This window comes from Lonchura striata, chromosome 3 (assembly GCF_050655825.1).
Source record: "Lonchura striata isolate lonStrDom1 chromosome 3, ASM5065582v1, whole genome shotgun sequence".
Classification (NCBI taxonomy): domain Eukaryota; kingdom Metazoa; phylum Chordata; class Aves; order Passeriformes; family Estrildidae; genus Lonchura; species Lonchura striata.
In genome coordinates, this window is record NC_140705.1 from 45729185 (window position 1) to 45751031 (window position 21847).

General features: G+C 36.1%; 1 protein-coding gene across 1 annotated transcript in view; it reads left to right on the plus strand.

The window, feature by feature from the left end:
• SLC16A10 (solute carrier family 16 member 10) overlaps positions 1-21847 on the plus strand; it is a 60758-nt gene that overhangs the window by 28551 nt on the left and 10360 nt on the right. The window contains exons 2-3 of the mRNA XM_021555498.3: positions 10934-11078; positions 14125-14563. Of these exons, the coding sequence (XP_021411173.3) occupies positions 10934-11078; positions 14125-14563 (584 nt within the window). The remainder of the gene's footprint in view (positions 1-10933; positions 11079-14124; positions 14564-21847) is intronic.

A 21847-nucleotide genomic window follows, 5' to 3' on the forward strand; every position in this document is an offset into this window, starting at 1 on the left:
AAACTCTCCTTTACTTTCTCTTCCACCTTCCTTGGAAAGAAAAGCAAACATTAAAGATAGATAAAATCTTTCCCCAAGTCCCTGCCCATTGGTTTGACTTAATGATCTTGCAGAAAATAGGGTTTGGACGGTATGTTCTATCTTGGGGAAGGGTGTCTTGATTCAACAGCTTATCGGGAGCATTTTGTTTAAAAAAAAAATTGTGCTTTACTAACTGTAAATATCATCCAGATTATAACTGCAACCTGTGACATTTGCAATGTCAAGACTCCACCAAAAAAAATCCTTTGTTGTTCATAATAACCAAAAGTGTGCAGATGTGAACTCCAAATCTGTTGAGTACCTCAACAAGCTGCATTGCACGTGTCCTGTATCTGTCAGGCTGACCTATGCAGCAGGTCACATCCAGCTGCTTAGCTAAGATAAAAATACTCACTGTGTGTGCAGTGTAGCAAGTTGTTCAAGTTTTCTAGATGAATGGCAACCTGGCCATTTGGATTGCTGGAAGTCAGACAGATAACTGCAGGGGTAGCTGGGTATTAAGTTAATGAGAAATAGTTTATTGTCCCAGTGAGTCATATTGGCAGACTTGAAAATTTTGCATGGGGGTGAGAGAGAAGAACAAGGTCAATGGTTAATAGTGGCTGGTTCACTTTTTTGCAAGGGTTAGAGTGCACGTGAGTGTAACTGATATAAAGGGCACGCGCTGACATAAAGATTTATTCCTTCACACATGCTGTCTGCTCTTACTAAACTTTCCATGCAAATGATTTCCTCTCACTATTAATCCTCTGAAAGGGAGGTTACTTTAATTCATTTGTTTGCGGTCCAAAAACTTAAGATGCCCCTATTGTTTGACTTAAGTTTTCTGTGCTTGAAGGGAAAAGAGTAGGAGATGTGGGTAAAAGAAAATGAAATGCATGGAAATCCCCTTTTTTCTTCAGCCTGTGAAAACAATATCCAACTCTTAGTGTTGCTTAAAAATAATCCAGTTTTGGACTTCTGTATTGACTTGGCATTGTATTTGTGATAGCATTGATAAAATTATGTGGAAAAACAAGAAAGCCTTCTTTATGAAGGAGACATACTGAACTTGTTAACTGTCACCTCACTTTAGCTGAAGGTTCCTTGCTTTAAAGTCAAACATACTTTCCACATAACAATAGTACAAAACAGTGTTAAAATGCCAAAGACAGAAATTTGCTGTATAGTTCAGTGTTTGCACTTTTAATATTAAATGCAGGCATGCTGCTCTGAACATTTGTCTGGTTTTTGGTTTGCAAAGTCGTGTTGCAAAATAGGCGCTGTTGTTTATGTGCAAATACACATTCCCCTCTGAAGCAGGTGCAAGTTAAACCATCAGATCTTGCCTTGAAAAATACTTAATTTTTGCGGTATCTAAATGATTTGCCCTAAAGTTTCTTGTTCTTCTGTTTTATTTGGCCTGCATAATAATGTTTTGTGTTAGTCTACCTTTTCCTCTATGGTAACAAGTCTGTCCCTTGCTTAAAATGCCTATTGACTGATGACTGCTTTGAGGTGAAAAGTGTGGGAAAGGGTAGTTTGTAACATGGGAATATCTTTTAGATAAGAGTTTGAGCCTTGAGAGTAGGGATTAAAAACCTAAAGTTTGATTATTTTGTAGGGATGTACAGAACATAAGGAGAATATGTTGATGTAAACAGGGAAGAAAAGCTGTTAGAATCTGAATTTACTGACATGTGATGGGGTCCTGATTGGTTCAGAAGGATCTTTTAATATGAAAAGACAGGGTTAGTTTGTGAGTTGCTTGGTGGCAGTCTGTCCTCCTGAACTTCAAATAGTGTACCAAATGTACTTGTGAAGTGTAAGATTTCTTTATCGTGCTGCTTTTTCTTCATGGTCTCACAAGGACTTCTGTAGAAGTGAAATGAATGCCTGTGTCAGTTAAAGAGCAAACCTGATTTGCAGGTCTTGCCCCAGTGCAAGTAAGGTGAGGGAAAGAAAGAAGACAGATGGCTCCATTAAGAGTTTAGGAATTTGAATCTTGAGGTCTAATCTATGCTATAGCTCTAAAACATGAGACCATTGTATAATGTTTGGTTGCAGATATGTTTGGAATGTATGCAGCTGCTGGTTGGGAGAGCAGTTAGGATTAAATCTTTCTGTAAAATCAGAGTGTCATCTTTGAAGTTAATAGCTACTACTTCCTTATGCAGAAAATGACTGATCCTAAATCAAAACAGAACATGATTCTTGGTCTTCAACTGTTTGGAATTTAAAAAATTATGAATGAACAAACCAATGCTAATTTGAGGGGAGGAAAGGAAAGATAAAAATGTGCCTGGAAATCAGTTCTGGAGCTCAGTTTTTTAGGCTGTTAGTTAAAAATGTGATTACATAGTAGTTTGAAAAGAGTCTCAGCAGAAAACATTCTTGTATGGCTCCTAAATGGAAAAACAAGTGGTTACAGCCATTTCTTATTGATTTGTTCCTTGTTTATTCTTCCTCCCACAGCAGTTTCAGACTTTATTGTCAAAGGTCAAGCTCAGTTTGCTATGAAACCCAAATGCACATGTTTTTCAGTTAATCATTTACTTTAGCCTTCCTTTAAAGGTTCCTGAAGGCTTAACACTTCAAAATCTATAGCAGCAATATTTTGTCTAACACTACTTTAGAGCCTTTGTTTTAGCTTCTACTAACTTCAGCATTTATTCTCTCTAACTTTTTGAAATATGTAGAAGAGTTGCAGTCTCCCTAGTAGTAAGAGTTGTTGGCCTACAAGTACATCTTTAACTGTTTCAGGTTTATATTTTCTCCCCTGTTTGAAGAAAATTTTGTGATAGCTTCCCATGGTACTTGCTTTGTATTCACCATTACTATCCCTTTTGCTAAAGGGGAAGCCTACGAGAAAAAAAAAAAAGGCTACAACACTCTGCCTAAGCTTGTGTTAATACAGCAAGTGTAAGTCAGAAGGTACTTAAATAGTTGGCTAGTTGCAGTAGTGTGGGATGCTTTGTCAGTATATGAATACTCTTTCTTCCCTACTGTTCTGCTTTCCTGCTGCTTATGCACACAAGGAGTTACCTCAGTAGAAATTCTGAGCTTGTCTTGTTTTTTACACCTACAGGCACGCCGTGCTTGTACAGCAATGTTACAACATGTTGGCAAGTTTATGCTTCCTTCTGCCTTCTTCCATTAAATTCAACATGGCATACATGAACCCGGAGTAGCATTTTGGATGGTCAAGTGGCAATACACTGAAGAGATGCTATACCTAGGAACAGGAAAGCTTACAGCTATTGGCAAAATCTGGGACTTCAGTCTTTCATTCAGAATAAACTAATTCAAACTGCCTGATAATAATCTCATTAAAAAGCAGAGGTTGTGCTTTCATGCTTTGTGATATGGAAATAAGGTGTCTGTCTGTCTCTTTATAGGGATTCAGTGACTAATATTTAATGATTGGATTCAGATTCATAATAAAAACCATTATTTTTTCAGTAATAAGGTTATTCAATAGAAGGCTTTTTCCTCAGGGACAAGAAAAAAAGTGTTGGAGGGAAATCCCCCAGTGCCTTGTATTCCTGTTGGATACTTCCACTAGTTCCTGGTTCATAAATCTTCATGTGTTGAACATGATCTCAGAGTGTTTTATGGAAATCTGACTAAATCCTTTACAGATAATTCTGATTTCCAAAGCACATGAAAGATAGCCTTGGTGTCCAAAAGAGATGGTATTTCCTTGCATTAAATTATTTTTGCCCTAAGTATTTCAGAATTTTCATTTAATTTAGCATTCAAAAAAATTTTTTGATAGTACTGCTTTAAGGGAGAGCCCAGCTCAGACATCTGCAAACTAAACACAGGAAGGTAAGCAAACTGAAAGCTGTAGTCATGTAACCCGAGTTCAGAGTATAGGATACTTCCTGTAGCAGCATTAGGTCATAAATTTATTTTTAGTCCTTAAACACATACTTTCTTTAATGGGATCAGCAGTTCTCTCTTGGATAGAAGAAGCGGTACACTTTTCACAGTAGGGATTCTAAGTGTGTCTGTACATGCGTTTTAACATCTGCTTTCCTTTTCCACTGACATATTGTTCTGGGATCTGTGGATTACTCAGTAATAGGAGCAGCACTGTGGAAACCACTTGCTCTCCCTTTTGCACCCTTGGCTAGTGAAATTCCTTGCAATTCATGAGAATTTACTGAGCAGGTTTTGAAACAATTTTCACAGGCGGGTGTAAGTGAAGCATGTAGCGCAAGGTATTTGATGTTGTCTTTGGGTAGTGATATGTTAGATAAAAATGGGGTGGCAGTTTCCAGGAGGCTGGAAGTTTCCAGAGGCTCTCAGAGGACATGGAAGGATGTTGGAATATTTGTTGAGTCTAATGGTTGTGTTGATCTGTTAGGTAACTAACATCTGCTGAGCAGTTCCCTCTTTTGGAAATGCTGGCTTTCCCTGGAGGAAAAAAAAAATAGTAGATAAAAGAGACTGTATCTGGAGCACCTTAGGCAAAGGTTAACCCAGTGCTTCTGGGCACAAGGCAACAAGAATAATACAATACTGATGGAAAAATTACATCAGCAGGAGGGAGATACAGTAGTTCTAAGCAATAAATTTCACATCTCTAATTTTAATAATAGGTCTCATATGATCTGCTTGTTAGGATCTATTTAGTTTAGAATTCAAGGATACCCTCAACTCCTTCCTGTTTTTTTGGGGGAAAAACAGTTTTAATACTATGACTAGGTTGGTGTTTTTTGGTTTTTTTTTAACCTGAAGGAATTTGTATTGCTAACCGATTTTTTTTTTTTTTATTATTCTGAGGAACTGCTGCTGTGTAACATGATCTTTAGAATCCAGTTTTTCAAGAAGCAGGGGTTCAGAACACTCCTGTTCCATAAATTATATGGAATAATTTGGGTTGGAGGAGACTCTCTCGTTACCTAGTCTGACACCCTTCACTCAAAGCCAGCCAAGTTAAAATACATTGGACCTCTGAGTTAGATCAGGTTGTTCAGTGTTGTCCAGTCAAGTTTTAAATACACCCAAGAAAGGAATTTCCACAACATTTTTGGGTCACACTTGCTAAAGTTTGACTACCTTTATGGTGGATTTTTTAATTACATCTAATTGGAATATGCTTTGTTGCAGTTTCAGTTGGGTTTTTGTCCCATTGCTGTACATGATTGAAAAGAAGATAGCTTTATATCTGTAATAATCATCTATTAGCTACGTGGAGGTGCCGATTAGATGCATTTTGAGCTGCATGTCTTCTGCATGCTGAACAAATTCAAACTCTAGTGTGTCCTCACACTGGAGTGTGTTGGTGGCTGACCACTAGACTTGCTGTGTTCTTCTGTTATTGCCGAGTGATTAATATGGCACATTAAATTCAGTTTATGTACGTGTCTCATGAGGAGAATTGTAATCCAAATAGGTGGTAAAAATAAAGGCATCTATACCTTCAGACATCATTAGCATTTGTAGGAAAATAAGGTCATGGATAGTTTTATAAACATTTACTCTGAAGCAGCTGCAATACAGAAAGAACAAAAAGAGGGGGGATAAAATGAAGTATAGTTAAAACATAGAGTCTGGGCAATAAATTGTTAGCACAGAAACTTATTATTAAATGCTGCACTGGCTACCTGGTCTCAGAAACAGTGGGATGTACTCAATATAAAGGGGCAAAGTACATCTTCTGTACAAAGACAGACTGAATCAAAAAGTTGCTTCTTTTGGAGAAAAAAATAGTATGAACAGATCTGATTAGGGCATATAAAATCATGGGTTTCAAGAGGAACCTCAGCAGGGATGACTAATTCTTGTTTCTTATAGTGGAGGAATTATATATGAGTAAGTTCAAAGCCAAGGGGAGTTCCTTTTAGTGTGGTGCTGGTGCCTGAGCATGTTCTGTAACTGATTACAACAAAAGCAGAGAAGCCAAAGTAATATTGATGGAACTAAATGTTCTTGTTGAATAGTTAGATGCAACATTCTGCTTAGGCAGTTTCTAAGCTGCTTATTGCTGGATATTGGGAGGATGTAGGTAGGGAAAAAGCATGCTAGCCCTTTTTCCAGAGGTCTTTGTCCAAGTACTTTGTGGTGGTCAGAAACAGCATTATGGGCTAAATCAATCTTTGATCTACACAGCATTGCAAGTATCTTGTTGTTTTAAAAATTAAATGCCATATAAATGTGATTTAACAGGCAAAGCATTAATTAATACTAGCTGGAGACATGCAAATTATTTCCAGAAATAACTTTCAACACTACTTTTGTTTCCTCCAGAACAGAATCTCTCAAATTCTCAAATTATTCTCATAACAAATCTTTTTGTGGTAGCCAATCTTCTGCTTTGCTGAAGAGAATATCCATGTGTGTAAATGGCCATAATAAAACACAGGTCTTTTACCCATTACATATTTAAATTATGGAGTTTTTTGCTGTAAGAAGTTGTGGATGCTGAAAATACACCAGTGTTCCAGGGAAGCTTGGCAGTTCATGGAGGAGAAATTGCCAGAATATTGAAAATACAGTGGAAAAACAAGTAATGTCCAAATTTATATTTAAAGAAAAACAAATAATAATAGGCTTATGAAGTCTCTCAGTTATTAATGGTTTGAAGCTGGGAGAATACATACAGCTTCCTTATGCTTGCATAAATTGTAAATAATAACTTAGTGAAAGCTAAATATTATTCAAGCTTATTGAGCTTTTAGAAGTTACTAAGTGCCTTTATTTTTCTTGCCTCATATTGCTTGTCTTCTGGACAGCAGCATTTTGTTCCCTTTCTCAACCAGAACAATCTCAAGGGAAAATATTAAAAAAAAAAAAATCTTGAAGCTTGTTAAAGAATGAAGGGTGTTACTGCTGTGTTGAGCCAACCACTTGAAAGACACTTGAGGATAAAACTGCTAAGTTCCCTACTGTAATGCTTAGAAAAATTTGATTTTAAACAAGAATGTTTTGGACAAGTAGCCTTTATTTAAATTTATGCATGATCAAGCATTCCAATGGAACATGATAATAATGTTTTCGTTTTTGTTGTCCTGTAAATCCTAGTGCTTGACTCTAAAAAATGAACTAATAAATTTAATAGCTTGGTTTATAATTTGGCAGATGAATGTGTGTTGTGTAATCTGTGACAATGGGCATAATTCTGAGAATGCTCAGATATTAGATGCTATATTTATAGTAAAGGCACTATTTAAAATAAGGTTTAATTTTTAATGAGTCATGGTAGAACAGTAGCATATTTTTGGAGTGTGTGATATAGTTGCATTGCTGTAGACTTTTGAACACAAGAAATAATTAAAGAAATATCAGAATATATGTTGAGGTTTTCAGTGAACTGATTGGGGAAGAACATGTAGCTGTGACTTACATGTAAAAAAGTTTTGAGTTTTTTGTCATCCATTAGGTGTTTCAGTGGCACAGAACAGTTGCTCTCTGGTCTGATACTTTTATCTTAAGGATGACTACTATTCCATCTTCTAGGGAAGCCTGGGAATTGTTAAGTCTACAAAAAATTATATATTTTGAGGAGCTAATTCTTAATTTTCTGTGCCTTAAGGAATATTTAAGTCCTTAAAGTAGAAAAAGGTTTTTTTATAGTAATCAAAATGTTTTGTGTATGAATATGAATGCAGTTATATGTAGCAATTAGGTGCTGTATTAGTATCTGAATTAGCAGCTCTGGAATATGGCCAGCTTGTGCCAGGAAGGCAGCCAGTAGCCTGCAGGAGAAATACTTTAATTAATATGTAATAACTGCTCTAGAGAGCTCTCAGTATTCTGGCAAGCTACACTTGTAATTTCTTGTATTACTTAGGACAGTTGTAAAATCTGTTTGAAAAAATGTGGAAGTCAATTCAATATACATTTTTCATACTGCATGAGAAAGTGTGCTTGAAAACTTACTTAAATAAAGTGAGATCAAAAATTACTTGGATCTATTGAATGTATTTTAAAGAAACAAATTTCTTTATAAAATGAAGATATCACAGCAATAATTATTTGCATTAGGGAATTTAAATATTTACTCATGTACTGTTCTGTTTATTTTTGGTGTAAGGTTTCTTCACAAAGGAAGAACGGCAGTACATTTTCTCGATCTATGTATAGATGTGAATTTTAACTTCAAGAATATTCTTTTCAATAAATAATAAAGTTGTTCATACAAGACATGCCAACCATATCTCTAAATTACATTTCTGTAGGCTAATGAGAGCAACCTACTAACCTGAAGTAATAATTTAAAGGGCTCCAGTTTTCATTAGGTTGCAGCATGGTCTCCCACTTTTGCAGTGGGACTTACTCCCACATGACCATTCCATTCTGAAATGCTTCAGATAAGGCATCATCATTTATCTTAACTGTCTGTTGTGTTGAAAGCCAGTGGAAACCTTCTCTTTTAGGCTCTGCCCTGTTATTATTGTAATAATAAGAAGAGAGAATCAAATTATAAAAAAGGCATTGTTTTTTCATGGGTACCTGGAAGCATAAAGAGACAAAACCAATGTTTTGAGCTGAATGTCTTCACTTGAGCTTTTTATATTCCAATTATTTTATTAGCTGTCTAGGCCATTAAAAGACACTGTAAACCTTGACTTCACTAAGGAGAATGGAAATAAAATCACAGCCTGTAGCTGTAAATTAATTTAGTCTGTTACTTTATGCACACTACTGAAGCTTAGTTTTCATATGTCACCTTTCTTTGCCTGTTTTGTCTCCATGAATAGGGTCCATGTGAGATTGGATTCTCAAAATCAGTCATATCTGGTGGGCTTGTTTCTTATCTGTTGCCTTTTTATCTTTTTGTACCTGGCCAGGAAGGTGGCAGGTGGTTCAACCATTCCTTGGTAACTTCATACCACTTGAAACTTGTGATGCATGCTTCTCAAGACTTGGCTGCCTCTTGACCTTGCAGGAGGGGGACTCTGTTTCTTCGTGCTGTCCTGCAAATCATGCAGAGGTGCTGAGGATGGTTCATGGTGGTGTAGCCACCATTTATTTGGGAAGGTGACAGGCTGAAATGGAGATCCTGTCCCTGCTGTTTGCAGTTTCCTTTGGACAGTAAAACTGCAGATTCACTCTGGGAAAGATAAGTAAAAGGATGAGGAGTCTTGTAGAAGTTGGACTTCTTAGAAGCTTTGTAACTGGCTGTATGAGAGCATCTCCTCCTTCAGAATCCTGTTTACAAACTGGTTTGTATAATGTCTTGTCCCATCAGTAGCCTTTAGGGGACAGATATCAGAGGAGTTATGTCCTGCCACACCCAAGGTGCTCTTGAGCATTCCTCAAATGCAGGGAAGGACTAGACCTTTCATTAACTTGGTCTTTGCCATTCAAGCAGTGTCAGAGGATCTTTGCTCTACCTACTGTCTTATGCTGTCCCTTCATACAGCTTGAGGTTTTGCTGCAGAGGTGCAAGGCTGGCAGGGCTATCATGTATGGGGTAGTCCTACACAGGAAATGGCCATAAAAGCACCTCACTCTTTAGATTGTGTCTTGAAACTCTATTATTTTGTCACATGATCAAAAAATCCCAGTAACACTCATCCCTCCCTCCCTCCCTTCCCCAAACAGGCCATGGTTTGTTGAAAGCATTGTTTGCCCTAAAATAAAGGTTTTGTTACTTGTACTCATTTCTGGTTATCTCTAGCTATCTATTCTCTTGTCTTTCATATACTTGTAAACTCCTGGAAGAAATGAGTTTTTGCTTGTTGGCTTCTTTTGCTGTCTTTAGTGCCTTGCATGATGAGGTTTTAGACAATGTGGAGGGTTCATTGGCACTTCAACTGCATATCTCCTAAGCCTTGGTAGTGATAGATCTTCTTGCAGATATACTTCATTTAGTCCTGTGGTTATATGCTTTTCCAGATAATTTTATTTGCGTTCATCACTGAATAACAATTGTTAGCTATGTTTTTAGGAAAAATATTCTAAACAAAATTTCAATTACACATTTTAAAACTCTTTCCGATTGAAAGAATTGTCCTGTCTTCTGTACAATTAGAAATGAAATGAAAGTATTTTTTTCCAATTAATTAGTTTTGAATTAGCAGCTTTTCCCACTTCCTGTTCAGACCTTCAGACCGTTTGTGGTTTTTGTTTTTTTTTTTTTTTTTTTTTTTTTTTTTTCTCCCATATAGGCTGGGACATTTCCAATATATATGCTACTATACATATGAAAAATATTAGTTGTGACTATTAGTTGTGCTAAAAAAACCCACTTGAGGCTGAAACTATAGTGAACTCACCTGAATTGGATCTGAATTATCTAATAAACCAAGTCCAGTTTTCACAATGTCTGTAAAGCTCAGGTAGTGTCAAAAGTAGTGACATTATGGATAGAAGTTTACTAACTCAAGTTTGTTTAGTCTAAAGTAAAATCACATTCCTAATGTTTGTATTACAGTCTGAAAGCCTATTGATTACTCATTATTGATGTTCAGTATAATCTACATCTAGTAATGAAGTTTTAAAATTATTAATCTTTTCTCAGCAAATGTACCTGTACCTGTTCAGGTCCAGCATTAAGTCAGGTGAAATGAACTAACTTATGTCAGAATGGATATGGATCCTCAAAGGTAGTCATCTTTAATGGCCTAGGCATCAGTTTGAATATTAGGTTAGTTACTAGACAAATATCTGTGTGTTTATAAACAAAAAAGTAGAAGTTATAGCTACAAAAAAGTTAATTGGATTCTTTGAGCTGATGAAATCTAAATTAGTTGATTATGTAAATTTTTAGGCTTTTTTTTAACATGCTAAGTAAATACATTTTAAGATGTAATTACATGTTTTTAAAATAGTTACCCAGTTGCTACCCAGCTTTAGTTCAGCAACGTAAAATCCTAGGTGAAAACAAATATTAACTGAAAGCTGAAATCACTTGGTTTCTAAAATGTTGTCTTTTTTATTTTTTTTTATTTTGCAGCATGGGTGAGCTCTCTTTCTATGGGAATGGTCTTCTTCTGCTCCCCAATAGTCAGCATATTCACAGACCTGTTTGGTTGTCGAAAAGTAGCTGTTATTGGAGCTGCAGTAGGGCTTGTTGGACTCCTTTCAAGTTCTTTTGTAAGGTAAAAAACTTAAATTCATAACTTTCAAAGTATTTTATCAGTTTCTTTAGTGTTGTAATGTTGATCTAATCCACAGAAGGCTTAAACAGTGCTACTTTATATTATCTTTAGGAAACTTGATTTATTTGGGTTTGGTTTTGTCTGTCAAATTATGACTTATGAACTTTCAGCTTCAAAAGTATTTTTAAAAACATGTTTATAAATAACATTATTTAACAAGCACCACTATGTATAAATATATCAACAGTAAGACTAGTGCTATAAGATCAACAGCATTGTCTAGGATAAACTTATATATTTACTTGATATACATTTTTTTTAACAGGTACATAAACATTGTTGCTGTCTTCCCTTCCTGCTCTGTCCCTGTAATTTCCTTTTGAAACAGTTTTAGTGGTGATAAAAACACAGTAGGAAGCTGTTGAAATTCTAGTGAGATTGGATATTTTCTTCTGTTCTTGCTGGTCCAATTGCCAAACACGGAGATAGAGAAAACCTTCATATATTGAGTATATTTAAAGCTGATTTGTTTTGGTTTTTTTCTTCTAGTTTACAATTAATTTGTATGTTTCTTTTCACTTTTTCATTTGCATGTAACTTCGTCAGAGTAAATCTTAAGAAATTCAAGAGCAACTGATTTGTTGCATGTACCCTGTAGAAGATGAGGAAACAGGAAATTACTTAGTTTAGTCACTGTCAGAAATGGGTTAGTAAAGGCAGGGTGTAAAGAGTAGCAGGAAAATAATTAAGTTACCTCTAGTTCTCAGACGATTTTTTCCTCCGCACCCTTAGCAGAATAAACATAGGAACAATCAAGCTACATTCAGAAGATCTTTCCACTTAGGTGTAAATGTATTTACACAGGCAAAAAGCTTGTGAAAATGTCTTTTCTGTGCTTGTACTCTGAATCAGATGGATGTGAGCTGCTGTGATTTGAATGGTTAATCCTGGTGCACATATTTGGCACAATTCATTTTATTAAACAAACAAGTAAACCCCCCACTTCTTGATATGTTTTAAGAAGCTTCTTACGAAATGTGAGATAAAAACTAAAGGATGTCTTGGAAAAATCTTTCTTCTGCCTTGCTTCCCAGTAGTATGTTGAGTGATGAATACTAAACCACCCTAGTCTAGATAAAGATCATTCTTGTGTTTGATACCCACTGTAACAAGGGCACAGAAGAGACATGCAAGAGCAAGTTGTTTTGTAAAGACTTTGCAAATATTTCAGCTTAACTAAACTTTGAAGAGCACTTTCAGAGGTGAATTTTTGTAAGAGTACATGCCAGGTTGATGTGCATACTTGGTGTTTCATTATGTTACTCACACTAAAGTGATTTATGACCGTGATGTTATCATTTCATTAAAGGAGTATAGTTCAGATAGAGAAGTCAGTGTTCTACAAGTAAAATATTGTAAAGCAGACAAATGTCACTATGATCTACTGCTTTTGCATTGCACTAATTTCTTAATATAAATCCTATGTCTTAGGAAATTGAGATGTTTATAATGCAGGACAGTATTTTAATATGCATGGTATGCTGCAGACTCTTTGAGTGAATTTACATATGGAAGCACAAGTTCACTGTCTTCACTGTATGATGTTGCTCCTCTCATTTTGTAACTTCTGGTTTTATATCTCCTGGTTAATTTCCATTAATAAAGGTAATAAGTCCCCCTTATGTTGTTTCTGCTAGCTTATGTTGTGTATCATCCGTTTCAGAAATTGATAGTTTAATATAAAAAGTGACAATACTATGTTACACAAATAATTATTTTTAGAATTTAGAATTCCTGGGGTTAGATCTTGGTTAGCCAAATACTCTTTTCTGAGAAGTTCTTTAATTGCATAGGACGTTTGTGGAATCTATTTTATTACACAGGGGTTCTGGCAGATTGCAGCACTACATAAAGCATTCATACTTTTTAAAAAAAGTTAAACATTAAAAATATTAGTGTTTTCCAGAAGTGCTATAAATGTAGATGGTAACTGATAAAACAAGGGATGAGTGTTCATTGTAAACACAGCATTAAAAAATTATATAAACTCTCATGTGCCACCTCAGAAAGCTCACATAAAATTGCTTGCATCCTGCCTCCATCTAAATGTTAAAAAATGTTTCTTTCACTAACTAATACTACAACACTAATTATACTGATTAATAATTATAATTAATTGCACTAATTATACTAATGCTGTTACTTCATACTTTTAACATCTTTTAAATCTTGCACAAGTACTTTTTATTGATGTCACATGTTTGTGACCAATTACAATTTCTTTGCTTTATTTCACTTGTTGAGTAAATGGTAATAGTAGTGAACTTTATGATGAAGGCCCACCTTACTATAAGATGAAATGAATTCCTTATTAAGAATTTTTTTAGTTCTTTCTTAGCATATTCAATATATGTATCAAAACACTGAATTTAAAATATTTATTCTAAAGGAGACTATTTGTCAAAAAAAAGTTAATACCTAAAGAGTCTAAAATTTACTAACATATTACATTATGAAATTTTTGTAATCAGTATTTAAATATTATATTTTTCAGTATTAATGATGTTTGCCACATTTGTTACCTTATTTTCTTAACAAATTGCTTATTTGATTTTTCTGGGTTCATGAGGAGAGTTCAGTATTACATTTGAACTCCTAGCACAGTGAAGAAATGTAGAAATCAAAACAGTACCATTTTCTTTGGGAGAAAAAAAAATCCAAAAACCCAGCAATGGCTGAACTTACATTTTGCTTATTTGCCCTGACAAGGATTTTTAAAACTTTTTTGAGCCACACTATTTGATGTATTTATAATTGAGTGTAAGTTTTCTTTTTTTACCTGTTCAGTGAATTCTTTGAAATTTTTCAGTGGAAGGAGATAGAATAGTTGCTGAATTAATCTTATACAGTGCTATTCAACTATGAGTATATACAAACTCTTATTTACAGTAGTGACTTATATTGATTGATTGATTGTGAAACTGTTTTGTTGTCACATCCACTGCCTTACCAACCACTAATGATTTGTTCTTTTCTTTTGGTACAGCACCATTGAACCTCTGTATTTCACCTATGGGATCCTGTTTGCCTGTGGCTGCTCGTTTGCCTACCAGCCATCCCTGGTCATTCTCGGGCACTACTTCAAGAAGCGCCTTGGACTCGTGAATGGCATTGTCACCGCGGGCAGCAGCTTGTTCACAGTGTCACTGCCCTTCCTCCTGAAGGTCCTCATCGACTCTGTCAACCTGTTCAACACCTTGAGGGTCCTTTGCATCCTTATGTTTGTTCTGTTCCTGGCTGGATTTACATACAAACCTCTTGTTCCCAACACCAAAGACAAGGAGGGAGGAAAGAAGGGAAAATTCAAATTACCTCCTGCGAAAAAGATTTGCAACTTCTCAGTTTTCAAAGTTCTCAGTTACCGAATCTGGGCTTTAGGGATTCCAGCTGCACTTTTTGGATACTTTGTGCCTTATGTTCACTTGGTAAGTGCACATTTCTTCCTAGGTGTGATGTGTTTGGAAACTATACATACTTGCCTTTGTGTTATTGATTAAGAAACAATTGGTGATCGGAAGCCAGATTTAAATTGCAAGTTGTGTTGGGGAGAAACACAAAATTAATTTGGATATTGTCTTATTAAAAGAGTGCTTTAATCAGAAGTACTAGTTAAGTCAGTTGAAATCTTTGTTCTTTGTTAAAGTATTTTAAACCTTGCATTGAGACCAATGAAAAGAGAGATTTGAAAAATATACTATACTATTCCAAAGAGAATTCTTTATTTTGGTACTCAGATGCATACATTGCCAATGCCACTTAGGTGTTTTAGGTGCAGTATCAAAGGAGTAAATGACAGGAAATATTGGAAGTGTAAATTTTGTTCCTATGTATTGAGATTTGTTAAAGTGTCAATTTTTAGGATCTATTGTATTGATGTTTTAGGTTTATTGAAAACAAAATACATGGATTTTTCTGTCTCTCAAACTTCAGCCTTCTAGTTTACTAGTTTAGCATTCATGTAACTGCTCCTCTTACCCTGTTCCTCCCAGCTGCCAGGTGAACTGTGTTTTATTGCTGTCTACAGCAGCTGATGGAGCTTTGGCTTCTGGGGGATGGGGAAGATGTCAATTAGCCATTTCCTGTACATGTGCTAGAGTTGTTTCCCTAGCAGTTTTGTTTTTTTTTCCTGTAGCATACTACTAAACTAAGAAATTCAGATGCAACTGGGAGATGCATTGATTTGTATCAGGCTGGCTAATGCACATTGCACAGCTTAAATGGTGAATTATTCTTGAAGAGCTTACTGGTGGTGCTCTCTTAACTGAAGTGGTGTAAACCAAAATGCTTAGAAGGGAAAGTGGGGAAAAGCTCACAGTCTCCAATGAGATGCTGCTTTGAGACCATTACACATCCTCATATTAAGAGTATTTGATAGAGCTTGAGCTAGTAGAACTCACTATGAAAACAGAAGGGTCATTTTAATATTTATTATTCACCCATGATAGAACAGTGAAATTAATGGTAATAAATATCTTTACTCCTGTAAAAAAAAATCTTCAGTGGTTGACAGACAGAGGCTTTGTATGCCTCCTTTGAGAGGGGAAGCTTCAGCTCTTAGTAAAACTTGGACTGAATAGTTCTTGTCAAAACCCCTCCCTGAAACCCACAAGTTTTCATTTTAATTTACTTTTATATAAATATTCAATTTTACTTAAAGTTCCTGTGGATCTGAATAAATCGGTGTTTATGAAGGCACAGCATGGATTGTGCCCTTCAGCACAGATACTTCAGCTCAAGTAGATAGCTCTGGATGTTTTTTATCCTAGTTTTTGTCTGCTTTTGATAAAAATGCCACACTTTGTGTACTCCCAGAAGTACACAAAAGTGTGTACTTACAAGTAAGTCAAAGGCTATAAGAAAAAAATAAGGTTTTTCACTGGTAGATCTACCAAACCAGAGACTAGTGTCCTCAGCTTTTGAAAATGAAAGTTACTATTATTTCACTGTTTATTGTATTTTTAAAACTGGAAAAGGGATGTGATCTTTAGACAAGTGACAGTTTTTGTTATATTAAAATTCTTGAATTTTTCCTGGTGTTAGGTGTGGCTGACACCAGCCAGACTGCTAGAGACGTATGCTGGTTACAAGTGCCCTAATAAAAAAATACTAACACAGTAAATGTCATGGCCTCTGACCTGGTACCTGTACTCACCAAGCCCCAGTTTTCCCACCTGGAAAGACAGCTTCTGCCAGAATGGCTATGTTTGACCAAGTCATGAAGCACAGATGGCACCGTGGCAGTCTGGGGTCCTTGTGTGTCGCTGCTTGGCCCATAGTGGCTGGGTGCTGCTGCCTGGGTGTGCTGCAGTCACGGTCTGGAGTCCCTGTCTGCCAGCCTGGCACTGCTCAGGAGCTCCTGAGGTTCCAGCCAGGGTCTCTCTGTGCTTCTGTGCCATCCCTGGTCTCTGTTCGTGCCTCTTGCATTTTCTGAAGCCTGTTGGAAAGGAGAATACATGCTGTGACCCCTGTAGTAAAAAAGAAGTAAAAACTTTTTTGGGCTTTGAAGTAACAAAACTAGCCAAGTCTTTGCAAATTGAACTCTTTGCACTGTATTTGCCATGTGAAGTAAAAGCTGTTAAAACCAAAGAAACAACCTGCTCATTAAGTAGGCTCTAATTTAAAATTAAATGCACTAACAAACTGATTATATGGCATACTAGGTAGGAGCTGGTAACTCTTGCCAGCTCCTTGACATGAATCCTGACTGGTAGGCATCAGATTCCTTTTGGCTCTTGCTGGGGAGAACCAAAAGGGAGAGCTTTTCTTATCCCCATTTAATTGGTGTCAAATTCCATTGATAGGTGTTCCATTACATGTATCTTGGGAATTGGGTTGAGATGAAGACTATAAATAAGTTTTGACCTAAGTTTATTATATACTTTCAGCATTAATTGAGATTGTTGAAGAACTAACTGATAAGTCATAAGATTACTAAATCAAATGGTTGTTATTCCTCTGTTTTAAAATCAGTCCAAATTAGTGACTGAGATTTTATTTTTTTTGGTGCCTCTCTAAAATAGGCAGACAGACAAGTAAAATCCTTGCTTAGTCTATTTTGGTTTAAATTGTGAATTCATAACAGCAATCTTTAGAATCAGTGGAAAATGCTCATTCCAAGTGTTTTTACTAAGGACCGTCTCACAAGGAAATGAAGTATATTTGAGAGAAAGTATACCTAATCTCTGTGCCACTTTTCCTGTGCTTGTTTTGATAATAAACAGAGAACCTCTTTTTTTCGGCAGTCTGATGTTAAGGTCTTGGTGTTGTTCTCTTACCCTTAAAAAATATTTACTCAATCAGGATCATGCATTCTTAATTCTGAGGAGCTTGTTAGGTCATTTCTGTTAAAATTTGATACAAGGTCACATGCTCGGTAGCTTACAAGATGTGGCTGCCTTTTGTGCTTTATTTAGCTGAGTGAAAAGAAATACTGCTTAAAATGGATGTTGTCACTGCCTGGTGTTCTCTAAGCAGTGACTGAAGTCATTGCCAGGTTTCAGTATGAATTTAGGAAAATAATAATTATGACACAAAAAGGGGCCCAGTATTGTGTTATTTTGATATAGCAATATTCAGCTACTATAAGGAGTACTGCTGGGACTGGTAATATCATCTTAATACTTTCAGTGCAGTGGTTCAGTCCTGTAGCAATTTATCTTTGGGTGTTTACAAGTATGGTTTGATTTAGCAGTTACTTTTATTAAATGCCTCTTGCTAATGATGGGTCCTGCCTTATTTATAGTATTTGACACCTTGCAGGATGAAAACCTGAATTTAACAACCAAGTAGTTGAAAAAAAAAGTACACATATTTATGTACTTTTTAAAAAAGCAACTGGATAGTAGATAATGCAATAAAAATGTGTCTTGATAGAGTTTACCTTTCCAAGTTTAAATATTTGTTATGAAGAAAATACTCCTAAAGAATGACTAGATATGTTTGAAAATTAGGCTTGTGGTTTAAATGTGCTGCAGGCTTATATACAAAGCTATCCATTAATTGATCTATTGATTAATTGAAATGAATACTACCTGTCCTCTTAAAACTTCAGAGTAGCTCAGGGAAAATATTTCAGTATTTCTCACCTTGCTTTGCTGCCTGTTTATTTACTGTGTAGATCTGACTTTTCCTTTTGATGCTTATTCATGCTTATGTTCCACAAGGGGTACATACTTGCATATGTAGATATTTTTGGTTAGCAGTAGCTATGTGGAGTGTATGTGTTCTGTGTGTTTGCTTCATGTTTAAGAGATGAAAAAATGGCTTGTGTCCGACCATTTTTTCCAACAACTTGCTTAGGGCAATCTGTCTTGGTAGGCAAACAAGTACTGGATTTAATGTCCTCCATAGATGCTGAAGATTCAGTGCTTCATTGCCTCTCTGAAATCTACATGTGCCAGGAATAGTCTTATCTAGACCTCCAGAGAACAGGAAAGTGAGTGTGCAGACCTAATGCTTAGGGAAAAATTAGGTAGATACTTCTGCTGAGAAACAAATCGTCACCTTGGACTCTGCTCCAAGATTCTTGGAAAAGAAAATTCATTCTCAGAATGAAAAGAAAAGACGCTTCCAAGCAGTTTTATTCACAGTAGAGTCATGAAGCTGGTTAGAGTTGCTGTAGAGTAGTACATGTTAGTCAAAAGAACTTTTTCATGCATATAAACAAATTCATTTTCTTGGCTGCATCACAAAATCAGACAACTTGGATAAATATTAGTCTGTCCTCTGGGTGGTTGTATCTGTCTCCAAATTTTGTGTTTGTCACTTTGAAGTTGCTGAGTCTAGTGCTAATGCCCACAATGTCTGTCCTTGGACAAAAAGACAGTGCTCACTGCTGGTCTGTTTCCTATCATTTGCTGGAACATTCATTTTGTTCCTGCTCTTTAGATAAGCAAAGTAGTCTTTTTTGCTTTAGAAACATAATTAACAGGAGGACTTGCTGATACAGATTAGAGCTGATGAAGACTTTTTTGCCAGATTTGATTCCTCTCCCCCTGCCCTCTGATCTGTAGTGCAAGTTCTGTGTCTTTTGTGTGATTTAACTGTTCTACAGCTACTTTAGCATCTTGGAGTACCTTTTTAAATCGAGCCTTAAGGATGACTCGGCCTTCAGCCCTGTTCTTTATGAGCCACCTATTTTGGCTAAATGGCTGCCCATTTCTCATTCTCTTTCAGTGATGTGCCTTGTTTTTGTTAATGAGAGATCAGATTCTGCTGTGCAAATTCAGTGTGTTTTGAACCTTTGCTCCCTAAAATATGTGCCAATAAAAACGGTTGTCTTGTGCAATCAGCTTGGAAAAATGAAGAGCCAAGTTCTTGTGAGATCGTCTGTAGTTACAGCTTTCATAGGAACGTGTCTGAAAATCTTGCTTTGTAATTCGAAAGCTGTATTTACTTCCATATACTCTGGAAGTTTCTAAAACTTACTCAGGACAACACATTTTATCTATTTTGCCTGTTAAGAAAAATTGACATTTTTCACTTGTAAACTGCTCCCTCCTCAGGCAAAAGCTTTGGGTCGTTAGGAAGAATTATACTGGAAAAATATAAAGGGGGTATAGAAACCACCTAGGACTGTTCAGGCAGATCTGAGCTACTGGGATAAGCTATGATAGGATGAATCTCACTGCAGTTTTTGATGTCCTGCCCAGCAAGACCTCAGTCATCATCCATAACTTTTATTACAAATATTTCTGTAACTCTTCAAGCCTCCCTTGAGGGGGAAACACACTGATGTTGTGCTCCCTAAGTGTTGTTAGATATGACATCTCTAAATGACATCTCCTCATTTGAGAAATGAGTGTTTTTGCTTCTCCCCTTGTCCACAGACAGTGGCAGTGGCTCTGTGTTCTCTGCAGTGGGAGACTTGCCCAAGGAGCTATAGTAGAAAGGATTTACCTTGCAGTATGTGAAGCTGTTCAAGTTTTGCATTGTGTGTAAAGTCATAATCCTACACCTCTCTCCTCCTTTTAATTCTTAACACCCCTGGATTTCACGGTGAAGACAAATGGAAGCACAGAGATAAATGTTTTCCTCTGTCTGAGGGCAGAACATGGTGAAGAGTCTGGTGTGTACTCTAAGGACTTTAGTAACCAAAAATCTCTAATGTACAAACTCTGCATATCCACAGTAAAGTGCATACACATAAGACATTTTGTAAGGCAATAACACATCAATTCTTGTAAGGTAAGTACTGTCTGTTTTGTGAATCACTTGTATTATGTCGTAAATTTGCTACCTCTAGAATGTTGTGTAAAATAATGCTGAATATCCAGTGGGTGTTTCTGGACTCAAACTGGAAGAAACCAGTCTCCATCACTCCATTCACTTGTTTTTATGGGCTGCTGTTCAAGAAACCTCTTCATTTCTTCAGATCTCCTACATCAGTCAGTTGTCTGGTCTACCGTGTCTTTTATTTCCCAGAATCTGCAGTTAGTCTTGTAATGGTAGGAAAGTATCCTTTAAATTATGTCCAGTACTAACCATAACTGTGTCAAACAAATTTCTCTACACTGTAGGTGTTATAAAAAAGCTAAAACTAGGTATAGCTGTCAGTTTTAGCACTATTACCTTTCTCATCCACTTAATCTATCATGTTTCTTTCTTCAATGGAAGACTAACAAGACAGTGGTTTTGTAAAGGTCTGATGTAATTATTAAGCACTTTTCACAGCACATATCTCTGAGACCCAGAATCTTCAGTGGTTCCCTGTGCTTTACTTGCTTTTCTAATCTTTGCATTTATCTCCCTTCAGATCTCAACATCTGCTGCAGTTTGACTGCCCAGGTTAGTGAAATTTTCCCCCTTTATCTTACTTCTGTTTTCCCATTTCTGTCATTATCCTGTGCACCCATTTCTTTTCCAGTATTCCTTGATGTTGACCTAGAAGCATTTATTCTTGGTTAGATCATGCACTTTGGACATTGAGGGTGGTGGTGGGAAAAGAAATAAATCATTTCCTACTTGTAATTGCTATTGAAAGCATATTTTAGATATGTTTGTCAAATAAGTACTGAAGACAAATAATATAGGTACAGAAAGAACAGAAACAAACAAGAATAAACCAAAGGTTTCCTGTGGGTTTTTTTAGAAGTAAAAGTAAATGGAAAAAAAAAAAAAAGGTAGCAGGTATGCTCAGGTGCAAACTATGGTGACCATGAAGGATGAGAGCAAGGCAGTCTTCCTCAGGTCTGTGCAATACTGGCAGGTTGAAAGGTCTGAGTTTCATTGTTATTTTTTTTGTATCTGTCTCTAACAGCACACTACTTCATGTACTCTGGTGTAGTACAAACTATTCTGATAGCAGATGGAGTGAAAAATTCAAAGAGTAAATTGCAAAGTGTGTTACCTCTTTTTTAAAAGTTTTAATGCTATTTTAATGGTAAACTCAAAATCCTCTCTTTGGACACTTGAAATATCTTGATTTGAACTGAATTCTTTAAACTCTTCATGTGTCCAGAAGTTTGAGATCACAGCTGATTTTGCCTTGCTGTCCTCATACAAAGTAACAAACACTCATTGCCAAATTGTTTCTCTCATATACAGACCACCTTTTGTGTCCAGTTGCTCCAGGATGAACTGTATGGAAAACCTCTTTGCTTTTTAAGTCCTATTCAGACTTGTGAATATCTCACCATGTGTTTTGAATCTTCAGTTGAGATCTCAGAACCTAGCTCTTTGTATTTGATTGTAGTAAAAATCAATCTCTG